Here is a 23,607-nt window from a genome sequence, read left to right as displayed (position 1 = left end):
GGGGACAGCGGATCTCAACCCTGTTACTTCATTTGAGGACACTGACAGGCATCTTCCCCCTGCCCCCCATTTTAAAATATGGTACAGAGGGGTGCCTGGGTGGCTCAGTTAGTTAAGCATCAAACTCTTGATCTTGGTTCAGGTCGTGGTCTTGTCTTTTGTGGGTTTGAGCTCTGTGTTGGGCTCTGTGCTGGCAGCATGGAGCCTGCTTTAGATTCTCTCTCTCCCCTCACCCCCTCTCTTTCTCTCTCTCTTTCTCTGCCCTTCCCCCACATGTATGCAGGCATGTTCTCTCTCAAAATAAATAAACTCAAAAAAACTATGGCACATAAAAACCAAGCATGGTTTCTCAACAAAGATTAAGCAAGATACCTGTAGAATTTAAATATTAATTCTCTGCCTATCTTGCAAGAAAGAACATATAAACCTTGGTGTACATATTTAAGAAAAGAAGCTAGAGTCAGTCTGTCAATCTCATCTGCTTCCACCATGCCTATGAGATTAGCAAGGACAAAAAGAGAAGTATCCCTCTACAGGAATCAGGTTTGTGACTCATTGCTACCACTTGAGTGTTTGCTTAACATTGCATATAATCTATTACCATTGTCTGCTTCCAAAAAGATACTAATAGTCGATTGGATTTTAGGAAGATACTGAAAACAATAGTTACAAAAAAAAAAAAAAGTAACTATTAGGAGTCATTTAGAAAGAGAAAAATAATTAAGAACAGGAGAAAAGAATCAAGATCATTAAAATTGAGTTTGATTTGTTTTCTTATTTGGATACAGGACCAACCTACCTTAATGTCAACACTAAAATCCTCACCATGGTCTATAAGGCCCTGTGTTTGCTTCTTGCCTCCCTCCCTATCATCTATCACTCTCTCTCTCTCTCTGGCTTTCTGAACTCCAGCTTCATTGGCATTTATTTCCTCTAGTACAGAAGGATACTTCCAGACAAATTCCTAAACACACACTCACTACCAAAATTCACACGGGAAGAAATAGAAAACCTAAACAGACCCATAACGAGTGAAGAAATCGAATCAGTGATAAAAAATCTCCCAACAAATAAGAGCCCTGGACCTGATGGTTTCCCTGGGGAATTCTACCAGACATTTAAAACAGAATTAATCCCAATTCTTCTCAAGCTATTCCAAAAAATAGAAGTCGAAGGAAAACTCCCAGACTCATTTTATGAAGCCAGCATCACTCTGATTCCCAAGCCAGACAGAGATCCAACAAAAAAAGAGAACTATAGGCCAATATCCTTGATGAATACGGATGCAAAAATCCTCAACAAGATCCTTGCAAATCGAATCCAGCAGCATATCAAAAGAATCATCCACCAAGATCAAGTGGGATTCACTCCTGGGTTACAGGGCTGGTTCAACATTCGCAAATCAATCAATGTGATCCATCATATCAATAAAAGAAAAGATAAAAACCATATGATCCTGTCAATAGATGCAGAAAAAGCATTTGACAAAATACAGCATCCCTTCTTAATAAAGACTCTCGAGAAAGTTGGGATAGAAGGAACCTACTTAAACATCATCAAAGCCATCTATGAGAAGCCTTCAGCGAACATCATCCTCAACGGGGAAAAACTGAGAGCTTTCCCCCTGAGATCAGGAACACGACAGGGATGTCCACTCTCACCACTGTTGTTTAACATAGTGCTGGAAGTCCTAGCATCAGCCATCAGACAACAAAAGGAAATCAAAGGCATCAGAATTGGCAAAGAGGAAGTCAAACTTTCACTCTTCGCAGATGACATGATACTCTACATAGAAAACCCGACAGACTCCACCAGAAGCCTACTAGAACTGATCCAAGAATTCAGCCAAGTTGCAGGGTACAAAATCAACGTACAGAAATCGGTTGCATTTTTATACACCAATGATGAAGCAACAGAAAGAGAAATCAAGAAACTGATCCCCTTCACAATTGCACAAAAAACCATAAAATACCTCGGAATAAACCTAACCAAGGATACAAGAGATCTGTATGATGAAAACTATAGAAAACTCATGAAGGAAATTGAAGAAGACACAAAGAAATGGAAAAACATTCCATGCTCATGGATAGGAAGAATAAATATAGTTAAGATGTCATTACTACCTAAAGCACTCTACACATTCAATGCAATTCCAATCAAAATTGCACCAGCATACTTCTCAAAACTAGAACAAACTATCCAAAAATTTGTATGGAACCACAAAAGACCCCGAATAGCCAAAGTAATACTGAAAAATAAAACCAAAACGGGAGGTATCACCATCCCAGACTTCAGCCTCTACTACAAAGCTGTCATCCTCAAGACAGTATGGTATTGGCACAAAAACAGACCCATAGACCAATGGAACAGAATTGAGAACTCAGAAGTGGACCCAAAAGTATACAGCCAACTGATCTTTGACAAAGCAGGAAAGAATATCCAATGGAAAAAAGACAGCCTTTTTAACAGATGGTGTTGGGAGAACTGGACAGCAACATGCAGAAGAATGAAACTAGATCATTTTCTCACACCATGCACAAAAATCAACTCAAAATGGATAAAGGACCTGAACGTGAGACAGGAAACTATCAACACCCTAGAGGAGAAAGCAGGAAACAACCTCCTTGACCTCCACCGCAGCAACTTCTTACTTGACACATCCCCAAAAGCAAGGGAATCGAGAGCAAAAATAAACTGTTGGGACCTCATCAAGATTAAAAGCTTCTGCACAGCAAAGGAAACAACCCAGAAAATTAATAGGCAACCAACGGAATGGGAAAAGATAGTTGCAAATGACATATCAGATAAAGGGTTAATATCCAGAATCTATAAGGAACTCACCAAACTACACGCCCGAAAAACAAACAACCCAGTGAAGAAATGGGCAGAAGACATGAACAGACACTTCTCCAAAGAGGACATCCAGATGGCCAACAGACACATGAAACGATGCTCAGCATCCCTCCTCATCAGGGAAATACAAATCAAAACCACACTGAGATACCACCTCACGCCAGTCAGAGTGGCTAAAATGAGCCAATCAGAGAACTCTAGATGCTGGCGAGGATGTGGAGAAACGGGCACCCTCCTGCACTGTTGGTGGGAATGTAAACTGGTACAGCCCCTCTGGAAAACAGTGTGGGGGTTCCTCAGGAAACTAACAATAGAACTCCCTTATGACCCAGCAATAGCACTGCTAGGAATTTACCCAAGGGATACAGAAATGCTGAGGCATAGGAGCACATGTACCCCAATGTTCATAGCAGCACTCTCCACAATAGCTAAAACATGGAAAGAGCCTAAGTGTCCATCAACAGACGAATGGATCAAGAAGATGTGGTTTATCTATACCATGGAATACTACATGGCAATGAGAAACAATGAAATCTGGCCATGTGTAGCAACATGGATGGACCTTGAGGGTGTTATGCTGAGCGAAATAAGTCAGGCAGAGAAGGACAAATACCATATGTTTGCACGTATAGGAGGATTAGGAGGAACTTGACGGAGGACCAAGGGGGAGAAGAAGGGGGGAAATGGTGGGGGAAAGGGAGAGAGGCAAACCATGAGAGACTCTTGAATGCTGACAAAAACTGAGGACTGATGGATGTGGGGGGGAGGGGGGATGGGCATGAAGGAGGGCACTTTGGGGATGAGCACTGAGTGTTATGTAGAACCTAATTTGACAATAAACTATTTGTAAAAAAAAAAAAGAAGGATACTTCCAGAGAAAGCACATTGCACCTGCACTTACCCCTGCCTAGAACGTTCAGGTTCATCTTCACCTGGGTATCTCTTGTAATTTAAGTTTCAGCTCAGATGGCTTCTACTGAGAGAGACTTATTCTTGACCACCCATTCTTTTTTTTTTTTTTTTTTTTGTTTACTTATTTTGAGAGACAGACAGAGAGAGGGAGGGACAGAGAGAAAGAATCCAAGCTGTCAGCGCAGAGCCCTACTCAGGGCTTGAACCCACGAACACTGAGATCATGACCTGAGCTGAAACCAAGAGTTGGACGTTTAACTGACTGAGCCACCCAGGTACCCCTCACCACCCATTCAAAAGGGATCTCCCCACTTTCCATTGCTTATTGTCTTTATAGAACTATCTAACATGATCTTGCTTATTGATTACGGTTTTAAAATATTGAGCCACTGGAGTAGCAACTATGTTTGCCTTATTTATGGCTATATCCTTAAATGATAAATACACGTGGAATGAAATGTTAGATATTCTCGGTATGCAGTGCGCTTGAGGAGATAACCTGGGAAGAAATAGGGTTCCAACAGTCAGTGATATATCAAAGGAACTTCTCCCATTGAAAACGTTGGCGGTGGGGGGTAGGCTTGTAAAAATGCATTCCCAGGGCTCCATCAATTTGCACTGGGTGTGGGGGAGGGGGTGGACTGGGGCACCCAGCTGCGCGTTGAGAGCTTGCATTTTTAGAATGCTTCAGAAGATTCTTAATTTTGAGTAAAGTTTGCAAAATGCCATTCTACAGACTCTTGGTAGGGCATTCAGTCTCACTAATGAAGCTGGTAAACCTCTGAGCAAACTGTCCCGATTCCCTGTGACTAATTTCTTTACGCTTCTAGCTCTTAGTAGCACAGTGCCGGTCACGCGCAAACACACACACACACACACACACACACACACACACACACACACACAGCAGCTCAAGACATAGATATTTGTTGAACGAATGCATGACAAAAAAGAGCCCTGTTAGGTAACTTTTCTGTAGATCTACATGGAAAGGCCAGCACCGGGGCATCAGGAAAAGTACTAAAAGCTCATGGGCGGAAAATAACGGAAGCCAAGGCTGATTTAAAAAATCAAAACACCAACTCCCAGGACAGCACCAACCCCAGGATCGGAGAGCAAAGTGACCCGCCACGTGACAGCCGGCGGAGGCTCCGGGGCTGACGTACTTTCTAGTTAGGCCCCGCCCCACTGCGGGCGGATGTGACGTCACGGACGGTACCACGGCCCTCCCTCATCCCAGTCCCAACTGTAGTCCCCCACCTCTTGCCCGAGGCCAAGCGCCGATCCCGCACCTTGAGACGCGTGGCAGTCGCGGAAACGTCGCCCCACAAGCCTGGGATGTGGCTTCTCAAGGCTCCCGCCACACTCAAGGGCCCGGTCCCCGGTCGCGCGCGGGTGTCTTACAGTCAGTCATCTCCAACAGAGTCTCTTGGCCGCCGTTCCCGCCCGCCGCTCCTTCAAAGCCACCAATCGCGGTTCCCGTCGCCCTCCAGCCCCGCCCCCGCCCCGCCGGGCGCTCTCTTTGGACTGTACCGTAGGCGCAGGGAGCGGCGTCGGGGAGCCGCAGGGCTGAAACTCGCCAAGCCCTCGCATCGCTCTTGTCAGTAGAGTCCATTCGTTAAGTGCAGTTAACCTCGGCCACCAAGTCTGGCTTGTGGCTTCGGTTTGCTGGTTTGAGGCCCTGCTGTGCCTCGGTGCGCTCGCTCTCCCTCCCCCCCCCCCGCGCGCGCAGGTGGGCCCGTCCAGGCCGGTGGCGCATGCGCCTCGGAGGACGGGCGCCGCGGGGGGCCGAGCCGAGCCGAGCCGGGTCGGCTGTGGAGGGCGAGAGGGACTTGGCCGCCAGGAGCTGCTCCGGCTCCAGCGCCCGCGCGGCTGGCCTTTGGATGAAGAGTCCTCGCTGCTGACTGTCGCTTCAGCCCTCCCTGTGTGGCCGCGAGTCCGGTGAGTCTCGGGAGTCCCGGCCGTTCCGAGCAGCGCTCTCTTCTTGGCCGCGGTGTCCGGGGAGGCCGCGGGACACGCACCTGTCCCTCCGCCCTTGCCCTGCTCGCGCGCGCCCCGCCGTGTCCCTTCCAGCCGCTGTCGGAGGTTGGGACCTGGGAGGTCCGGTCCCTGGTCCTCGGGGCGGCCGTGGCTCCCGCTGCTCCGAGGCCGACCACGGCGCCGGGCGCTTTGCCGACGTAGCCGGAGGTGCGTCCCGGGCCCCCCGTCCGCAGGCAGCTGCCGAGGACGCGCTGGTAGTTTAGAGCATGCTTTGGTCTAGACCTTTCAGTCCTTGCTGCAGCCTGTGTCGCCCCTCGCGAGCCCGGTCACCTGGTGGGGAGGGGGTCCTCCCCTCCTTGAGCCTCGGCTTCCACGCCTGTAAAATGGGTACAGCCCATCGCATCGACAGTTACAGCGTTTGACATTGAGCGGTGGGCTCTCAATGAATTGTATGATTATTATTGTGACCACCTAGGAGTTTAGAATTTGCACGTAGCTGCACATCTCAGCGGCAGTAAGAGCTGCCGCCAGTCTGTCTTGGGAAGCGAGAATCCAAGGAGCTCCTCAGCACACTTTCCAAGGAAAGTTAGACATTCAGATGCCTTTTTTGGGGCTTAGAAGTTACCGTGCTTGTAGGTTCCCAATAGGTGCTTGCTGGAGAGTCTTAAGTAAACCCGCGTTCTGGAAACCTTCATTTAAAATCTTAAATGCATAAAAGAAGTTTGCGCTGGCAAAGGAATTCTCTTGTGACTCCCGTATATCTCCTTTCCTGCACGTGTTTAGGTTGTTTAAAATGAGCCTTGCTCATTTCTATCCTTTCTTTTTGTTGTTGTTAACTATGTTGAGGTGTGAACCAATTCTCAGTTTTATAATAACCCCAAATTCAACGTTTGGCAAGCATTTATTGGGCATTTACTATGTGCATTTGCAAGAACATTCCCTCACTAGCCTGTGTGTTTTTTGAGGTATATGGACTGCTTTTTTTTTTTTTTTTTTTCTTCTCTGAAATTCGGGTGGTTTAGCAGAATGCCCAGTGCCTACTGAGTGCTGATGAGTGTGTTTCCATTTCTTGGGAAGCTGTGTGGTGGAACTTAAGAGCCCTGTGGATTTTTTCCCCGGGCAGCCCAGGGGTTCCTCTCCGAAGCAGTGGGCCGTGGTGTGTATTTGGGAGTACTTGTCACTCAATAGCAGATGTTTAGGTTTGGTCTCTGCGCAACTGGGGTAAATAGAAGACTGTAGGGTAGGTGGTGCACTGCTGTGTCCGCTACCTCTGCTGAGTTTGGTGCATAGTTTGATGTAGTTGGAGAAATACTAATTTAACTGATTCGAGGCTTTCTGAAAAGTAGGCCTTAAAAAATACATGTTTTAGAAAGCATTACGTGTTTATTAAGTTTACAGTTTTTTCTGGAGAACAGATTCTTCAAACTCTGAACAAGGGACTTTTCTGGATTTGTTTTTTGTTTTGCTTTTTGAATGCTTATTTATTTTTGAGAGAGAGTGAGAGAGCTAGCGAGCATGGGAGCAGAGGGGGGCCAGAGAGAGAGGGAGATACAGAATCCAAGTAGGCTCCAGGCTCTGCCCTGTAAGCACAGAGGCCAGTGTGGGGCTCCAGCTCATAAACTGTGAGATCATGACCTGAGCCCAGGTCGGACGCTTAACTGACTGAGACACCCAGGCACCCCTGTTTTTTATTTTTTAAAAATTTTGTAATGTTTTTATCTATTTCTGAGACACACACACACACACACACACACACACACACACAGCGTGAGCAGGGGAGGGCCAGAGAGAGAGGGAGATATAGAATCTGAAACAGGCTCCAAGCTCTGAGCCATCAGCCAGAGCCTGATGCGGGGCTCGAACCCACGAACCCCAAGATCATGACCTGAGCCGAAGTCAGATGCTTAACCGACTGAGCCACCCAGGCGCCCCCCCCCACCCCGTTTCTGTTTTACAGTGACATTAGAAATTGTAGCTGTGGTGTGAATTTCTTTCTGGTGGAGCCACAAAACAGCAAAATCTTTTGAAAGAAAACACAAGTGGCATTAAAATAGGGAGTTTCCTCCTTGTGATTATAGATTTGCTGAAGTGTTATTAAGATGCTTACTCCTTTTTCTTTACTAGAGGTCATGCCATGTATTGCTTACCTCTTGGCTTATGTTTTGAAAACTGTGCCACCTGGTGGTTGAAATCTATCATGGAATACTCCTTAGGAAAGTTTTACCTCCGTCTTGGTGGAATCAGGTGAACGACTAAAATAAGACTGTGATCTTTACGTCTTTAGTGAGAGTACCGTACTGCTCTGACCTCCCAGCTTACCCCCAAGTAAAAGTTAAAATTGCTGTGCAGGGGCCAGTCACCCGGTTGTTGTCACAGCTGAACATTTAATTTTAAGAGTTTCAGCATCTGTTTTAGTATACATGTGTGCATACTTAAGGCAGTGGGTGGAGTTGGGTAGGCAAGCACTGTAACTGTGACAGGTTAACCTTCTGGTGTTTTCTAAATGCCAGTGTAAAGGTGCGACTGCAGTTTTGTGTATAAATAGTACCACTGTGAATGGAATGTATTCCTTTTTCTTACTGCAAGCAGGCACGCATGAAGTCTTGTCACAAATGAATATTCCCCTCACCTTTGTTTCATCAGTGCTGCTGATGTTCATGATGACTTTGGCATTATCCTTTTGAAATTCTTTTGTGTTTTCCTAGCAGTGACAGGTTTTTATCCATTGTGAATTTCATTTCTGGAAGTAGGTTAAAATCTTATAAAAATATAAGTTTAATTGTGAACTTATATTTGAGAAGAAACTGACGAATGCAGTGCAGAAATACATTCTGTGACATCCTTAACTGACGTAGCCAGTCTCTTTGGGGTACTTTAAGACAGACAGATAACCGAGAACTTCCCAAAGCAGCTTGCTTCATTGTTGGACAGCTCCAGGGAGGTGACATCTGCCTTTGTTAAGGGTCCTGTCCTCAGAAACACCTTGGAAACAGCATTGCAAATTCCATTCAGTCTTTCCTATCATGTGATGAGCATTTCAGACATTTTGCATATGTCACACTCTCTGCGCACTGTTTCAGATACTCCCACATATGTTATTTTAAACCTCATGACCACTCAGATACAGGTCAAGAGCTAATTCCGTTTTATGGAAGAGACTTAGGTCAGATTAAGTAACCAAAGTGTTATAACTTATGGACAGATAAGTCCACAACTTTTGCCTTCAGATCCGTTATTTCTCCTGCTGAACCAGGTTATTCCTTTGATCTGTCTGCTTTGATGGGAGCTTCCCTAAATTGCTAAATATTCCCAGTTTCATTATTGGGTTCCTGAGAAGAGTTTTAGAGTCAAAGCCATCTTAATTCTGATCACTCTCTCCAGGAATATTCACATATGTCTGGACGAATACAGTATTGTTCTTTTTGTTGAGGTAGACAGACCCTCTATTTCTAGTAATGCAGGATAATGTTACATTGACTTCTTTGGAACCCACAATTAGTGCCTGTTGAACTTGTAGTCAACCAGAGGCTCTTTGGGAAATAGTTTTTCCTATCTGAATTTATTTCATCCACAAACTGCTGGGAAGTTTTCTGTTTTGAGCATAGGAATAATTTGTCCTGGTTAGAGATGCCATTGGGTAGTCACTCTGCCACTTACTATGTGACCTGGGACTTATTTTTGATATGAAAATGTGAGTAATGCATACTTGAAGTACAAAAAGGCAATTTCTTATGGTTCCACTGAATTTACACTTACTGGAAGGATTAGAAGACTTGTACCTACTGTGTGTTAAGTGTTTAAAACTTATTTTATACACTAATCATGTAGATTCATTGCTTTGAAGGAATTTTAAAAGTAAGAATATGGAATATACATTTAGTTTTCTTCAGCTCACAAATTACTTTGAGTTATAGTAATGTTATTTAGAATAGGCTTTTATTTTTTATTTTTTTAAATTTGTTTTTGAGAGAGAGAGAGAGCAAGCAAGAGCGAGTGAGAGCACAAATGAGGAAGGTATGGCTCAGTCGGTTAAGCGACCGACTTGGGCTCAGGTCATCATCTCACAGTTCGTGGGTTTGAGTCCCGCGTTGGGCTCTGTGCTGACAGCTCAGAGCCTGGAGCCTGCTTCAGATTCTGTGTCTCCCTCTCTCTCTGCCACTCCCCCACTCACACTCTGTCTCTCTCTCTCTCTCTCTCAAAACTAAATAAACATTAAAAAAAAATTTTTTTTAATGGGGGAGGGGCAGAATGAGAGGAAGACACAAAATCTGGAGCAGGCTCCAGGCTCCCAGCGGTCAGCACAGAGCCTGACATGGGACTCGAATCCGCGAACAGCGAGATGATGAAGTCTGATGCTTAACCGACTAAGCCAGCCACCCAGGTGCTCCAGAATAGGCTTTTAAAGATGACTGCTGGAAGATACGAGCACTCACACTGAGTGTTGTAGGAACAGTGGCACGGTTTTATAGCTGTGCTCTGTGCACTGCTCCTGAGAGTGTGACAGTACACCTGTGTAAGCACCAATGGGAGGCGAAGCCAGCTGGATGCTGGAAGGGGGCATGGGTACGGGGTAGGTAGAGGGAAAGAAGAAAGGGGTAGCTCACTAAAAAGATAGGGTGGAGGAAAGGGGGGATAACTGGTAAAGCGAGGAATTTGTTAGACAAGGGATTCAGTCAGTATTTAGAGCTGTAGATTAAGAAGTAGTAGCTTAGCTTTTTACCAAGAAGAATAGGAAAAGGAAACTATGTGAAACGATTTGCTTCTTTGACATAGTTACGTAGGATAAGTAAGTAGAAAGGAAGTTATCTTATTGGTACTCTGACTGGGTCTGCAGCGGCATAAACTTTTGTAATGGAGGGAGGAAAAATATACTCATGATAATTACTCATTTCTACTTCTATACAATGTGGATGCATTTGTCTCAGCAGCCAAGTGTCTTCAAAAGTATTTAATTGGCCAAAGAGGTCATTTCAGTACATCATAAGCTTGTTTCCCAATTGTAAAAGCACACATCTGAGGACTAGTTGATAGAAATAGGGAAAAATATTTTGTTAAATAAATTTACAAAATAAAAAGACATTTTCTAGGTGGCTAAATGGTACAACATGAGAGGACTTAAATTGCTAGACTGTAGGAGACCTCGTTTTTCTGAGCAAAAAGATTATGTCATTAAGAAGACTTTGTAGTCAGTGGCAGGCAAACAAAATTTGAACTTGGCTGCATTTCCAGTTTCCGTTTCAGATACTCCAGTACTTAGTTGGGCATGGCGGCCTGGTTTGGGACCTTCCGCTGTGGTATGTGGCCTGTGTACGCATGCGCATGCCCTTAGTCACTCAGTGGTACCGCGATCCACTAGGCTTTTTAGAAGCTGAATTCTTAAATAGTAGGGATAGTGTAATGCTCTGGAATTCTTTGTGTAGTCATTGTTAAGGACTTATTGAGAGTGAAAAGTAGATAGGCAGTTTGAATTTCTTGAACGTTTTTGTATCAGCTCTGTTAAGATATAATTTACATTTCCTAAAATTCACCCACCAGTGAATTTTAGTAAAGTGTGTTCAGTGATTTTAGTAAACTGCTATTGCACGACCATTACCAAAATCCCATTTTAAAACACTTTCTTCACGCAGTTGTATTCTTTTGTGCCCAATGGCAAATAATCCTCTCTCTCACTTTCAGGTTTAGACAACCCATCAGCCTTTTTTTCTCTACCATTTTGCCTTTTCTACACATTGCGTGTAAATGGAATCATACAGTACAGTCTTTTGAGTCTGGCTTCTTTCATTCAGCTTGGTGCTTTGAGGTTCATCCATGTTGGTGCCTGCGTCCATGCATTCCTTTTAACTGCTAAATACTATTCCATTGTCTAGACATACTGCATTTATTTACCCAGTTACCAGATTATTGGACATTTGGGTTGTTTCCTATTGGCTATAATGAATAATGCTGTCAACATTAACATACATGTCTTTGTGTGGTGATATGTTTTCATTTCTTTTGGGTAGATTCTTAGGAGTGCAGTTTCCGTGGTCAGGGGTCATTGGGTAAGTGTGTTAACTCCTTAAGACACGGCCAAATTGTTTTCCTAAGTGTGTCCTATTTTACATTTTCATTATCGGTGCATGAGATCTGTTTTCTCTGCGTCCTAACCACTGCTTGATATTGTCTGCCTTTTTGATTATAGCTATTCGGGGGGGAATGTGGTGGTATCTCATTGTGGCTTTAGTTTGAATTTAGTTTGTGACTAATGATGTTCAGCATTTTTTCATGTGCTTAATTAACCATTCTTGTACCATCTTCTGTGAAGCATTTATTCAAATCTTTTGCCCATTTTGGGGGGTCCATTTTAAATGTTGGGCTGGTTTGTAAGCATTCTTTATATGCTGTAGGTAGCAAGTCCTTTTTCAAACAGGGTTTGCAAATATTTTCTCCTAGTCTCTAGCTAGTAGGGTATTTATTTTTTAGAGCAGTTTTAGGTTTGCAGCAAAATTGAGCAGAAAGTACAGAGAGACCCCATGTGCTCCAGCCCCACACATGCAAACCCTCCCACCCATGATGAGCATCCCCCTCTATAGTTGTGTGTTTTTACTACTGAACCTACATTGACATGTCATTATCACCCAAAGTGTGGCTTATCTTTTTCTTTCTTTTTTTTTTTTAAGCATATACATTATGAAATGCTCATGGCGAGATGTGTATTACAATATTATTGACCACATTCCCTGTGTTGTACTTTCCATCCCTGCATCTTTTCATTTTAGTGGTATATTTTTGAAATGAGAAAGTTTTAAGTTTGATAAGATTCTACCAATTTTTTTCTTTTATGAATTGTGCTTTTGACCTAAGAACTCTTTGCCCACTAAGGTCATTATTTTGTTTTTTTCCTTGAACCTTTTAAAAGATGAAAGTGATAATTGGTTCTTTCTTTTGGTACCCTTTTCCAAGTTAAAAAGAATAGGTTAAAAAAAAAAGAGTAGGCAAATAGTGCTGTATAACTATAGCAAATGCTTCAAAATAATGCTTTTCCTTTGACCTTGGCTGCTAAATTTCTACTTAGTGAATTAACCAATTAAATTTAATTTCTGGGATTTATTTCATCATCTTGCTTTCATTGTAGTAATTGAATTTTATGGACAGATCTGCTAAACTAGAAAACTTTTTTTCACTTCTTTTTGTTTCTCTTCGTTGTTTAGTTAGATTTTCTCAGCCAGATGTTAGGAAGAAAACATTCCATGTTAATTCACACTAATGTGAGACTGATGGGGCTTTAACCCTCTCAGAGGAATATACGTTTTAAAAGGATTAATAAACCAGTTCCCTTATTTTGTAGAATTTCATCTGCACAAAATGAGTTGTAATCAGTTTCAGGAATGTGGAGGAAATAGTTGAAATCAGGCTTGTTAATAGAGGCTGCCTGTTTCTTCTGGAGCACTTCTTTCCAGAGCTGGGCCTCTCTAGAAGAAGTCTTGCTTTTTTCTGAACCTGTAGGTTCTCTGAACACCTGATAACTTGCTGAATCTGTTACATTGCCAGATAAGGAAGCTGAGGCTCAAGTTTAATAATTTGCCTAAGGTCAGTGTTTGTTTCTGATAAAGTGCACTGCAGGTTTTTACTGAAATAGTTTTGGGTCTCACGGACAATTACAGTCACACGTATTCAAGACACTCTTGTATCCACAGGTTGCTCTGCTGTGCTCCATCACCTCCTCCTAAAGATGCATCCTGACTTATCTCCACACTTGCACACTGAAGAATGCAACGTCTTGATTAACTTGCTTAAGGAATGTCACAAAAATGTAAGAGTTCAGAAAAATGACCATAAAGCGAAAATGAAACTTAGGTACAACACAGTGATGTGAAATGTTACCTTCGCTGAGGGAAGGGAATGATCATATAGCGGATCTTAGCTTACTAAAGATTAGTAATTGATGCTTGTGATTTTTCAGATACCATTTCCTTTTGTGATTAGTAAAAATTAAGCATGGTGGTTTGTTAGGGAACTTTTGAAATGATATGGAACCCATGTTCTTTCAATAAAATACTTTCCTTTTTTTTAACTACAGGATGTTAGACCAATTATTTTAAATGGACTCTTTTGATCATAATGTAATTATTTTAAGAATTTTTAAATATTTTCCTTGATGTCTACCATTCTGTGTTTAAAGGAGATTAAAAACTTTTTTTTTTAACAATTAGATGTTAGCTAGATTTAAATTATGATTGGCCTAATTTGACAGGTTAACTTACTTGTTAGTGGAATGGAAGTAAAATTCAATGGTTAAAACCAAAATGGAAAAGAAACACATTTTTGGAATGCATTCAATTAAAGCTGATATTTTTACGGATGACAAACATTGAGTTTTTTCCCATATAATTGATACGTGAGACAGTTACCAAGAGCGTTTGTGTTTTTCTTTAACTTTGCATGATGTGCTGTTTTCCTCATGATATTCATAAACTGTAGATGTGTAAAATTATAAAGTTAGTATGTATCATTTAAATGAGTAGAATTTAAGACTAACAGGTAGTGATCTGTGAAGTTAGATATCTTTGTTCAAAGAACGTTGTTGGTGACAATATCCTTTAGGCAAATTCTTTTCAGCGTACACGTAGACACAGAATTGATATTGTAAGTCTTTTTAACGTTACTTTATGGCTGTGCAGTAGTCTCTCATTTGAGCTTCTTTTCATGTGCCTCTTGACCTTTCGTATAGTCTTTTGCCTATATTTTATTTTTTTAAAAAAACTTACTTATTTAATCATTATTATTATTTTCTTTTGCCCATATTTTAAAATTGAGTCGTTTGCTTTAGTACTGAGTCTTAATAATTTTTTTTCATTCTACAGTCAAGACATTGTCTTGACAAGTTGAAGACATTGTCTGACAAGTGTATTGTGAGTATGTACTCAGCCTGTCATACCCTTTTTCATTTTCTGAAGGTTGTGCTTCAAAGAGCAGTTTCCAAGTTTGATGAAGTCTGATTACTAGGTGGCTTTTTTTTGTTTGTTTGTGAGGACTTTTTGTTTTGTTTTTTGTTGTTTGGATTCTAAGGATCTTTATGTTTCCTGTTCACAAAGATTTTCTCCTATTTTTTTCTTCTGAAGGTTTTAGGATTTTAGCTTTGATATTTAGGTTTGTGACCCATTTCAAGTTAATATGTGTGTCTAGGGTGAGGTAGGAGTCTCTGCTTTCCTTTCTCTCTGGGTCTTGTTTCTTCAGTACTGTCCGTTGCAGACACCGTCTTTACCTCCTAAATTATCCTGCTGCCTTTGTCAAAATCAGTTGACCACACGTGACTGGGTCTATTTCTGGGCTCTCTAGTCTCTTCTGCTGATTTATGTGTCTGTTCCGAACACCAGTTAGTTCCAGAGTTCTCTTAGTGGGGCTACCCGGGTCCCCTGACCGGTTTGCCCTCTCCTCTGCCCTCACTCACGTCCCACACCGTGTCGGAGTGACTGTTCAGACTACGTTCAATCATCGTTTCGCTCTACTGGCTTCCTCTGCCGCAGCATAAAATCCCAGTGTCTCCCTTCGTGTTGTTTCAGGGCCTACTTAGCCTTGGGTTTCACACCCTCCTGCCCTCTTTTCCCCTTGCTCCCACGGGCTCCTTTCTGCGGGCGTGTGAGCGCACGCTTCTCTCTCCTGATGCTGGGTGCTGGCTTTGTCCTTCCTGGTCTCGGAGCCCTCCCCACCGGCTCCGCTTGCCCGCATGGGACACCGCGTTCCAGCCTCCTCCAGGCGTTATTCTGTAGCCTGTCGTTTCCTCTTCCTTTCCTCCTTTCTTGGCCTACATTCTCCTGGTGTCGTCGCTCTGTACTCCAGTGACACCATACGTGGTCCATTTCCTACTTTAAGGTACTTCTCACACTTTTTGGCCTCAGGACTCCTAGACACTCTTAAAAGCTACTGAGGACCCCAAATAACTTTTGTGTATGTGGACTCTAGCTACCGATATTTATGAATTAGAAATTAAAACTGAGAAATTTTTAAAAAATGTAACTGTATCTAAAAATATAATAATAAACTCAGTGCATGTTAACATAGTAATTTTTCATAAAAAAGATCTTATTTTACGAAACAAAAGACAGAGTCAAAAGAATGTCATTTCTTTCGGGATGCCTGGGTGGCTCGGTCAGTTAAGCATCTGACTTCAGCTTAGGTCACAATCACAGTTCGTGGGTTTGAGCCTGGCGTCGGGCCTCTTGCTGTCCGTGCAGAGCCTGCTTCGGACCCACTGTCTGCCCACCCCCCAGCTGGTGTGCTCATGTGCACTTTTCTGTCTTAAAAATAAACATTACAAAAAAACCACAAAGAATGACATTGTTTTTGGATTTTTGCAGTTCTCTTTAGTATCTGGCTTAATAGAATATAGGTGTGTCTCCTGTCTGCCTCATGTCTAGTGTTTGGTGATGTTGTCCTCTGTGTGGCCTCTGGAAAATTCTACTGTAGTCTTGTGAGAGAATGACAGTGAGCAAAACAAATAAGATCCCCGATTATCAAGAGAATAGTGCTTACCTTCTATGCCCCCTGGAGAGCTCCTGGGAACTCTTGGTGCCCCTGGACTGCGCTTGAAGAACAACTGCTTTATGGCAGTCACTTTGCTCGTTGGCTCTTCTCTGTGACCGTGTTCTGTGCAAGTAGGGCCCAGGTCCGCCTTCCTCACTGCTGAATCCCTAGTGCTTGTCTTTAAGATGTCGATTGATTGGTCCATTTATTCAGTTACTGGCCCAGGCAGTTTGGTTTCTAGAACCAGACGTCACACATTGGAGGCTTATGCCACGTGCGTGCAAGAGAACTGCAGTCCACGGGTGTTCCTTTTACCACTTCCAGCGGGTTTGTTTTTCACGTAACGTCACAAGAGTGTATTTCTGTGGGCTAAAATATTGGGTGAAAGCAAAAAAATTAGCTTTTGTCTCAGATTTTTAAAAAAGATGTTTGTGTATGAGATGATAGAAATTCCTGTGAATTAACCTATGAAATATTGCCTTACATTTTCAACATTAATCCTTTCTGTTGTTTCTGCTTCACCAGAAGGTGTGTGAAAATGCATTGTTCCCATTCATCTGTGGTCAGAGAAATAGTTTAGGAAGAATACACAAGAAATACTTATTCTGAAAAGGTCACTAGGTAACTGGTAGGCGATGTCAGTTTACCCTAAATGCTCGCCAGAAAAACTGACCCATTCATTGACTGTAGACCAGAAGAAGACATTGAAGGTGGCATCGAGGCAGGGGGAGGGGGTAGCATGAGGCATAGCTTAGGAATTGTGTGTTGTCTGGTTTCCATGAAAAGCCTTAATTAGAAAGAAATGGAACAGGTGCTTATTATTATAGCTACAAGTTCGGCATTCATGGCATGTTATTATATAGGCCATCGCCATGCTATCCTAGGCACCCTTAAAAATTGTGATTGCAAACACACTAATTATGGCCCTGCTAAAATTCACATTCTTGACCTCAGCCTTCTTCGTAATCTGCTTTGGAGCATTCGTACTTTTTGCCGTGATCCTTGTCATATAGGCCTTGAAACCACTAGGGGATTTTTATTTTTTGCTTTTCAGAGAGAGCAGACTTTGAACTTCAGACATAGATGTTCTTATATTGTGGATTAGTAGCTTATTTATGTGGCCCATATAGGCCATTTAATAAGAGTGTTATGTGTTTCTGATGTATTTTGATGACATTTTGAATGGAGGCCAATGAGAAAATAGTGTTGGCACCCAGCATTTATTAGGTAATTCTTCAGTGGGACAGAGTGTTTGCTAGTGAAGGAAGTTACTGGTCATGTTAATATGGCCACGGTGCACTTTGACATCACTCCCTATAGTGGATAATGGATTGTGCTGTGATTGTAACATGCCCTTAAAGACAGAGTGACTCGAAAACAGAATTGTTTACACTCTGTCATTGTGAGGTTTTGGCAGTTTAATATGCTTCCCTTTATCAAGGAAAAAAGTCTTTTTGTTTTTCATTTCTACCTACAGAGCCTTTCTCTCTCTTTTAGGAAGACCAGGATAAGTCTGTTTATCTGTATACCTTATACCTGTGATTTACCTATTTGCTTATTAACAAGGTGGCGACACATTAAACCCATTTCTGTAGGAATAAGTATTTAAATTCTATGTGCCAGAGACCTTAGCACATTATGGGATGAAATATTTTACCCCTTTTCTTCCTTTTAGCACAGCATTCTGAAATTTTTTGGTCATTGCAATGATCTTGATCGGGAGATGAGAAAATGCTTGAAGAATGAGGTAAGAAAGTGTTAAAGGATAAAAGTGGTTGAACAGTAGAACAACATTTTTGAACAATATTTTATAATACTGTCATTATTAATTTTTATTCCGAATTTTAGTATAACAGAGAGAAGTGGCTTTAGACATATGTCCTCCCCTAAAACCAAGAGGAGAAATAAAAGCCTCTTCTGGGGACAATTTTAGAACATTGCTGAGGTTTTTTGTTTTTGTTTTTGTTTTGTTTTGCATGCACGTAAATGAAAACAACTTCCTTATTGTAATCATTGTAACTCTTCTGGATGAATTGCAAGGTTAGGGAAGTTGAATTTGTTTAGCAGAATGACTTCTGTCCATCAGCTATTACCTGTAGCAGGAAACCAATACTCTTTGGGCCTGTTTCCTCATAAAACATGGCGGGAACTAGACTTACAGGTCTCCTTACAGGTTTAAAATTGTGAATTTCTTTATAACCATGGCATGGACAAGCCATAAGGATCTCGTTCAACTTGATCCCAAAGACTCCTTTCCCAAACTTGGTTTGAGGCCGTGACGTGGACTTGGGCATGTATCAGAGTGCTTTTGAAATCTTTGAAAAGAAATTTAATTCCATTTCTTTTCATATATGAGATGTGTTATATCTAAAACTTAAAAAAAAATCTGTATTAAAAACCTGTCTTCCAATTTTCTTACATTTTCCATATTTTTGAACTTTTTTCCTATTTGCCTCATGTTGAAAGGTATTACAGTATTTGAAGCTCTCCAGCATCTATATCTTTGTTTTTTATATTTTCCAATCTGAGGCTTTTGGGCTTTTTTTTTTGGTTTTGTTTGTTTTTTCTCTTCCTGGAATCCCTTTCTAGTATCTTTAATGTTTGAAGAACTTTCTGGAGTTCTGAGTTCAGGGTGATAATTTTCTTTGCACACACATGTACACGTATAAGTGTTTTAAATGGATTTTTCGAGTTTTTCTTCACTGGTAAAGCTAGTTTATATGAAAGCTGAACCTAGGGCTTCGTTTTGTTTGCATACGATTATGGGAAGTGAAGCCCGCGCTGTGTTATTCAGTGCAGCAGTTTATTTCTCACATGCTTACTGTTGTGTCAGATCGCCTTTTCCCCTAAATTTAGATTTATTTTTTCTTCTTATGGTTCAATAATTTTTGCCATTGGTTTGGTGATTAGATCTTCATATGAAATTTTCTTCCCAGGTGGTCCCGAGCTGTTAGTGACTGTTTGGTAGGATGTTGTAGATATTTTTCTTACTTTGTTTTCATATGAATTCTAGATTTTTCTCCCTGACTTATTTTCTAAGTCCTCTATGTGGTTTTTATGTTGTTTCATTACCTGATTTATAGATATTTTTCTGCCCTTTCATGCTTCAGTCCTCTGAACCTGTGCTCATTTATTTCCTCTCTGCCTTTAATAAGCTTTCTGGTTTACCATTTATTGCTTCTCACGTGCTCCTTTACCATTTCCTTCACGTGCCATTTGAGCAGTTCATTCCTTGAAGCTTTTAACTAGAAGGAGCTGGCCAGTTTCCCTTAGCTTCTCTCTGCCGCTGTGTTACTGCCTCCCCCACCCCACCCCCTTTTTATTGAAAGAATCACTAATATTACTTTTGCAGCATCCTTTTTGTCCCTCTTAATCAGTTTGGTTTGAGTTGGGTTTTGGTTAACTGACCTTCCACTCTGTCTACATTGTTGAGTGAAGTTTTGTGAATAACATCACGTTCATCGTTTTCCCCCTTCTTGTAATCTAGAGGCTGTCTGGACTCCCTTTGGGGATATCTTAAGATATATTTTAACATAGACTATAATTTGTTCTTTAACCTGCCTTTTGGGCCCCCTATATGGTATTCTGAAGATAGACCCTTAAATCCCTTCTCCCAAGCTGATTGCTGGGGACAGCCCAGCATATGTGATTAAAGATAGATATCAAATATTTTTCTAAGAGTAGGTATCCCTCCGTTTTCTAGAATAGTGCCTTAAAAACAAAACAAAACAAAACAAAACAAAACAAAACAAGGGTGCCTGGGTAGCTCAGCTGGTTAAGCGTCTGACTTTGGCTCAGGTCATGGTCTCACAGTTTGTGGATTCGAGCCCTATGTCGGGCTCTGTGCTGACAGCTCAGACCCCAGAGCCTGCTTCAGATTCTGTCTCCCTCTCCGTCTGCCCCTCCCCCATTCATGCTCTATTTCTATCTCAATAATAAATAAATATTAAAAAAAAAAACTTGTTAAAGCAATGAAATGCCCTTTCCCCCAAAAAAATCTTAAGAAGAAAATTAATGTATGACAGATAAAAGGAAGGATTTTGGTTAAAGGGACCTGGTGTCTCAGAAGAAAAAAAAGTTTGAAAACTGTCATTCCAGAATCTATATTATAACTCTTCAATCAAAACTTTAGATCTAGAAAACTTCTTAAAGATGATCTAGCCTAGCTCCCTATATTTTTGTGGTTATGGGACCGGAAGATGTACATGAACTTCCACACCATTGTCTCAGGGGTCAGAGGCAGAGGATACAGTCAAGTCCCTAGTTAGCTCTCTGTCACCGATTTCATTTCTGTGGCCTCTTCCCTTATCTTTGGCTCCTAAAAGATCTTGATGTCTAGCTGTATACTTAAGTTTTTTCATCTTGAATTTACTTTTATTTTTTTTCCCTTTTAGTAGGGACCCTTCATTCACCTCTAAAATAATGTCTGTATGGGTGTATATAAACCTGTACATATATCTGTATAAAACACTTATATTCAAGTTTCTCTGCTTTAAACAAGTGCATATTCTAAGTGCCAGGCTGTGTATTTCCTGTTACTTAATAACCTACTGGTCAAATCAAAATACTAGGCTGAAAACCTCTAAATGCAGTGAAAACTGCATTTAGGTCCGACTAATTACAGAAACATAGGATTTAGGGAGAATCCATTTGATGACTTTACAATGAAAAATATCCTGGGATGTTCAGCTGACTAAGTTTCCATGTGAACTGATAGGATAATATGGTTGCCCAGAGCCAGTTCCTCTTGACAGTATTCATAGAAGCAAAATGCCTAGGTGCTAAGAGCTAGTAGGTCCACTGTAACCCACATCTGTCGGACCATGTGGAGCACTGTATTTAATTCTGGTTGTGATATTTTTCATAAGGGGTATTGATATTAAAGCACTTTATAAAAGGTGCTTGGTAGTGGCTAGGAGGCAGAGGCCATGTTCTGTTAACCTCTGTGGAAGCCAGGAATGTTCAGCCCAAAAACGAGGTAGTAAGTGGGTTATCTCTAACCCAGATATTTACCAGATTATAGCAGCACGAAGAAATAGCAGGCAGTAGGAGAGTTTAAGTGGAAACACTGGTTCAACATAAAAAACACTTTGGAACGAGTAGAAGTGTCCAATAGTGAAACAGGCCTCCTCTCAAGGTAGTGAGCTCCTCAAGACTATATGTGTTCAAGCAGAGTTTAGATGCGTGCGATAGATTGTGAGTTCCTAAAGAACAGGGGCAAAACTCACTCATCTTAAATATTTCCTGAATTCATCTTTTGGGAAGAAATTAATTCAGTCAATATTTGTGCACCTATTAGGATGTAGATGCTGTACTGTGTTTGTAGTTTCAGATTCAGTGAAATAAAAGACATAAGAATTTTATCAGCAGAAACCATTTATTTTGCAGTTATTTTAAAATATTTAACTCCGCGGATACATAAACAGTAACATAATCTGCTGTCTCTTCTCTCCCCCCTTCCTTTTATTTTCCAGTACATGGAAAAGAGGACCAAGAGCAGGGAGCATGGCAATGCGATGAGAAAAAGACTTTTTAATCCCGCAGAGGAATCTGAAAAATAAATTACAGGCATACCTCGTTTTATTGTGCTTCGTTTTATTGAGCTTCGCAGATAATGCATTTTTATCAAATTGAAGGTTTGTGGCAACCTTGCGTTGAGCGAGTCTTTTGGTGCCATTTTTCCAACAGCAGTTCTCACCTCATGTTTCTGTATCACATTTTGGTAATTCTTACAGTATTTCAAACTTTATAATTACTATTATACTTCTTACGGTGGTCTGTGAGGTCACTATTGTCCTTGTTTCGGGGCGCCATGAAGCGTGTCCATAGAAGAAGACAGCGGACTTAGTGTTGTGTGTGTTCTGACTGCTCACCGACCAGCCCTTCCCTCGTCTCCCCCGGCCCTTGGGCCTCCCTGTTCCTGAGACTCAGCAGTATTGAAATTAGGCCAGTTAGGAACCCTATGCTGGCCTCTAAGTGTGTAAGTGACAGGAAGAGCCCCCCTTCTCTCACTTTAAGTCAAAAGCTAGAAGTGATTACGCTCAGGGTGAAGGGCATGTTGAAAGCCTATATGGGCCGGAGTCAGGCCTCTTGTGCCAGTTAGCCAAGGTGTGAATGCAGAGGGAAAGTTCCTGAAGGAAATCAAAAGGGCTTCTCCAGCGGACATGCAAATGCAGAGAAAGCAGACAGCCTTACTGCTGATCTGGGGAAGGTTTCGGTGGTCTGGATAGAAGAATGGACATTCTGTTAAGCCAAAGCCTAATCCAGAGCAAAGTGCTCACTCTCTCCAGTTTCATGGAGGCTGAGAGGCGAAGAAGCCACAGAAGAAAAGTTTGAAGCTGGCAGACCTTGGTTCACGAGGCATAAAGGAAAGAGGCTGTCCTCATAACCTGAGAGCACAAGGTGAGGCAGCAAGCGCTGATGCAGAAGCTGCCGTCACGTCGAGACAAGACCCTTCCCTGGCAAAAAGATTGACGTGCGGAAAGCTCCGATGTCATGGTTAGCACTTTATCAACAATAAAGTATTTTTTAACTAAGGCGTGTACATTGATTTTTAGACGTAATGCTGTTGTGTACTTACTAGACTTCAGGGTAGTATAAACATAACTTTTATATGTGCTGGGAAGCCAACAAATTCATTTGACTGATTTTACTGTGGTGTTTGCTTTCTTGTGGTCTGGAACCAAACCTATAAGACTTCCGAGGTTGCCTGTGTACTTCCATCGGGTGCCTTAGCTGAGAGAAGACCTAAAGCCTCTTGGTTGGTACCTGAAAGAATCTTAACCTCATTTGGTTTCCAGAATCCTCTAGACAGAAAGTGACCCATGAGAAAGTGATCCATTTCTCAAGCCATGGAGAAATGTGGAAACCCGGATTCTGAGCATTTTGTTAGGCAGAGAGCCTTAGGTGCTCTCTCCCTTCTGCCAACACAGCTGACTTCTAACGTGTTTCCCTCCTTTGCCAACAATCAGTTAACATTTGCGTAACTTCTCTCCTTCAATAAAATAATTGACTTGAGTCATACGGTCTCTGCTCTCTTAGACTTTCTGGAATTAGGACAAAATGGTCCCATTAGACTTTCCTTTTTGACAATGTACTGATTCTGGAGCTTAAACATAGAAGACACAAGCGAGGGCAAAAAGAGTTTGGGGAAGTCTCAGCTGTGTTAACTATTTGAAAATGGCCTGACTTCATTGTTTCCAGACTCACTTCCAGCAGTCACCCCTTCCCACCCAGGGCTCTTCCTGCCACTGGGGACAATGTGGAAGTCAGCTGCGTCGAGCCACAGCCACAGCAGGGTCGTGGTCTTCTGGTCAGTTGAGGTGCCAACAGACTGTGAGCTGTGTGCTCTTTCTATTG

At 41.9% G+C, this 23,607-nt stretch overlaps 2 protein-coding genes across 7 annotated transcripts in view; one reads left to right on the top strand and one right to left on the bottom strand.

Moving 5' to 3' along the window:
- Positions 1-5,440, bottom strand: part of CENPN (centromere protein N) — a 28,278-nt gene extending 22,838 nt beyond the window's left edge. The window contains exon 1 of one of the 4 annotated variants that reach the window (XM_039227533.1): positions 5,299-5,440. The gene's annotated coding sequence lies outside the window, so the exon portion shown is untranslated. The other 3 variants (XM_039227513.1, XM_039227524.1, XM_039227543.1) reach the window with 3 other exon arrangements.
- A 107-nt stretch (positions 5,441-5,547) lies between these two features.
- Positions 5,548-22,784, top strand: CMC2 (C-X9-C motif containing 2). Of its 3 annotated transcripts, XM_039227562.1 has the most exons (5): positions 5,548-5,706; positions 11,748-11,786; positions 13,422-13,537; positions 17,924-17,995; positions 21,723-22,784. In XM_039227562.1, the coding sequence occupies exons 3-5, from the start codon at positions 13,457-13,459 to the stop codon at positions 21,807-21,809; spliced, it is 240 nt and encodes a 79-aa protein (XP_039083493.1). In that variant the 5' UTR covers positions 5,548-5,706; positions 11,748-11,786; positions 13,422-13,456; the 3' UTR covers positions 21,810-22,784. The 3 variants fall into 3 exon arrangements, with proteins under 3 accessions (XP_039083493.1, XP_039083484.1, XP_039083502.1); XM_039227553.1 differs by lacking the exon at positions 11,748-11,786 and having other exon boundaries at positions 5,550-5,706; XM_039227571.1 differs by lacking the exons at positions 5,548-5,706; positions 11,748-11,786 and adding an exon at positions 5,833-5,952.
- Positions 22,785-23,607: the final 823 nt, after the last annotated feature.

The sequence above is a fragment of the Hyaena hyaena genome, unplaced genomic scaffold, assembly GCF_003009895.1.
Source record: "Hyaena hyaena isolate Hyena2069 unplaced genomic scaffold, ASM300989v1 scaffold_1, whole genome shotgun sequence".
NCBI lineage: Eukaryota > Metazoa > Chordata > Mammalia > Carnivora > Hyaenidae > Hyaena > Hyaena hyaena.
Note: the sequence above shows the minus strand (reverse complement) of the source record. Positions and strands in the feature narration are given on the sequence as shown.

What these genes read in the sequence shown, in the direction of transcription:
- CMC2 (XM_039227562.1), top strand. Translation starts at nt 13,457, where the DNA reads ATGCATCCTGACTTATCTCCACACTTGCACACTGAAGAATGCAACGTC. An exon ending in TTAAGGAATGTCACAAAAAT is followed by an intron (nt 13,538 to 17,923) that starts GTAAGAGTTCAG and finishes TCTTCCTTTTAG; the next exon opens with CACAGCATTCTGAAATTTTT. An exon ending in GAAAATGCTTGAAGAATGAG is followed by an intron (nt 17,996 to 21,722) that starts GTAAGAAAGTGT and finishes TTTATTTTCCAG; the next exon opens with TACATGGAAAAGAGGACCAA.